General features: G+C 42.0%; 1 protein-coding gene across 1 annotated transcript in view; it reads right to left on the reverse strand.

Annotated features, from left to right (window-relative positions):
* Window positions 1-6: 6 nt before the first annotated feature.
* prune (prune exopolyphosphatase) overlaps window positions 7-1,988 on the reverse strand; it is an 11,202-nt gene continuing 9,220 nt past the window's right edge. The window contains exons 6-7 of the mRNA XM_015403377.1: window positions 876-966; window positions 7-798 (exon numbers count right to left, since the gene is read on the reverse strand). Coding sequence (XP_015258863.1) covers window positions 575-798; window positions 876-966 — 315 coding nt within the window. The 3' untranslated portion in view covers window positions 7-574. The remainder of the gene's footprint in view (window positions 799-875; window positions 967-1,988) is intronic.

Genomic DNA, 1,988 nt, shown 5'->3' on the forward strand with positions numbered 1-1,988 from the left:
GAAGGAACTGTTCAGACAGACTTTTACGTTTGCAGTTTATTGAGGATAAAACTGACATGCAATTGTTAACGTAAGCAGAGGTGATTGGTGTGTTGAGGTTTGATCGCTTGAGCATATTCAATAATACTGTTTTCTTATCTTTCTTGGTGGGATCTCACAAACGAGTGGAAACTCTCTAAACAACACAAAGGTTATAAAAAAAGGTGAAATCAAGCCTTTAGTTTTAACGGTTTCCAACAGAACGTACCTCAGCTACTCTTTGGTTGCTTAGATTGTCCTTTTGATCTAAATTAGAAAACGCATCCTGAACTGACTGCGGGACGATCCAGTTGGGCTCCTTTAACGCTGGCTCTGTTGAGAATCTGCTGTAACACCGTATTTCACTGAGAAAAGCCCAGTTCTGTTGGTCTGGTTCTGTAGCACCAGCTTTATTCCACCTGGATCTCTGGGATTGAAAAGGTTTATTGTCAGAAGTACCGATGTTCTGCCCCTCCATCGCCGTCCTTAGACGCTGCTGCGGCAACAGAGATGCTGGGAGGAGACCAGGGATGCCCTGAAACTGACAGAAAGAAGGTCAGAGGTCAGCGGAGTCCATTTGGCGGAATTTGTCCTGCAGGTCTTCAGCAGTGATCTTCGGCAGGCCTTCATCAAGAGGACAGCCCTCAACCAGACTGTTCATGGGGGTGGGGGGGACCACAGACTCCTCCTCGGCGTCTCCAAGGCAACAGTCTCCATCGCACTCCCTCAGGAAGTTCTTCACGATGGGGAGGAGCTTCTTCCTGGAAGCCAGCTTGTTCCCTGTTAGACGAAATGAGACTTTTGATTGAACAGACAGAAGCTTCCTGCTCACCTGGAGAGCCAGGTAGAAATCCCACCTTGGTGATAGGCTGAGATGTGAGGGTGGGAGGAGCTGACTGGATGGAGGTCCAGGTCCGGGGTGCGGGCCTGTTCAAGGAACTTGCTTACCTAAAGGAGAACATCAAGGTTGTTATCCATGTTGGTTCAGTTCATAGTTAAAGAAGCTAGTTCAAACAGTCGAAAACTAGCTAGCTAACGTTCATAGTTCACTTATTAAAAAAATGAATGAAGTTCACAAACCTATAAATGAACTAGTTGAAGTTTATTTGGTAAATAAAGCCACAATCCTCCACAATAGAACCGCATATTTCACCCTTTAAATGTTTGAGCATAATATATAGAGAGAAATGGAAAATACTGGATGGAGTCAATGTCTACTGGATGTGCAGTGAAGCCTCTATTTAACAGAATTACACAGAATTTCAGAAACATTCGGGAGCGATCAGGTTCTGCTAAAAAGATCTGGATCCAAAATGATTTCTTCCATTCTTCACTCAGGAGCAGGTATTTCCCAAGAAAGCTTGGATCCTTTTAACTCCATGTGTGGCTTTAAATCTGAAAAGAACGTGTGGTGTGGATCCTTCTACCTCCACCACAAAGTGTTTGTATAGTTTTATAATTCCTATTTAGTTCCAGATTTAGTTTACTCCATTCACATCTATATTTTCTAATGGGTGCACACTTTAGTTACTATGTCTGAATGGTTTATTTGCTTTGAGGTTCTATAAATGCAGATCAGCTGGAGGTGGAAGCTGGGAACAAACCACTGTCTCAAAGAGGGAGGGATTTTGTTTAAGTTAACCTTAAGTCATTTTATCACATTAATATTCACTTATTATTTATGCTAAGTTAAAGAGTTGTTTAATGTGTTTTAGTTTTGTATGGATTTTTATTTATTTATTGCTTTTCTGTTATATTGTGCCGCCCTCAGGTGGCAAGTTTAGGTTATTCCACTACAACTTATGCAGCCTCTGTTCTTTTTCAGTAGGTCAGTTTTAGTTTAAGTTAATGTTCAATTGACCTTAGTTGAGTTGGGCCTAAATCCAAGTTATTTATTATTAAAGTCGTAGGGAAGCGGCTGTTCCAACCGTTGCATTTCCGAATTCTCCCAGTGGTGCCCAACTTTACAC

The sequence above is a fragment of the Cyprinodon variegatus genome, unplaced genomic scaffold, assembly GCF_000732505.1.
Source record: "Cyprinodon variegatus isolate N-32 unplaced genomic scaffold, C_variegatus-1.0 Scaffold1487, whole genome shotgun sequence".
NCBI classification, from domain to species: domain Eukaryota; kingdom Metazoa; phylum Chordata; class Actinopteri; order Cyprinodontiformes; family Cyprinodontidae; genus Cyprinodon; species Cyprinodon variegatus.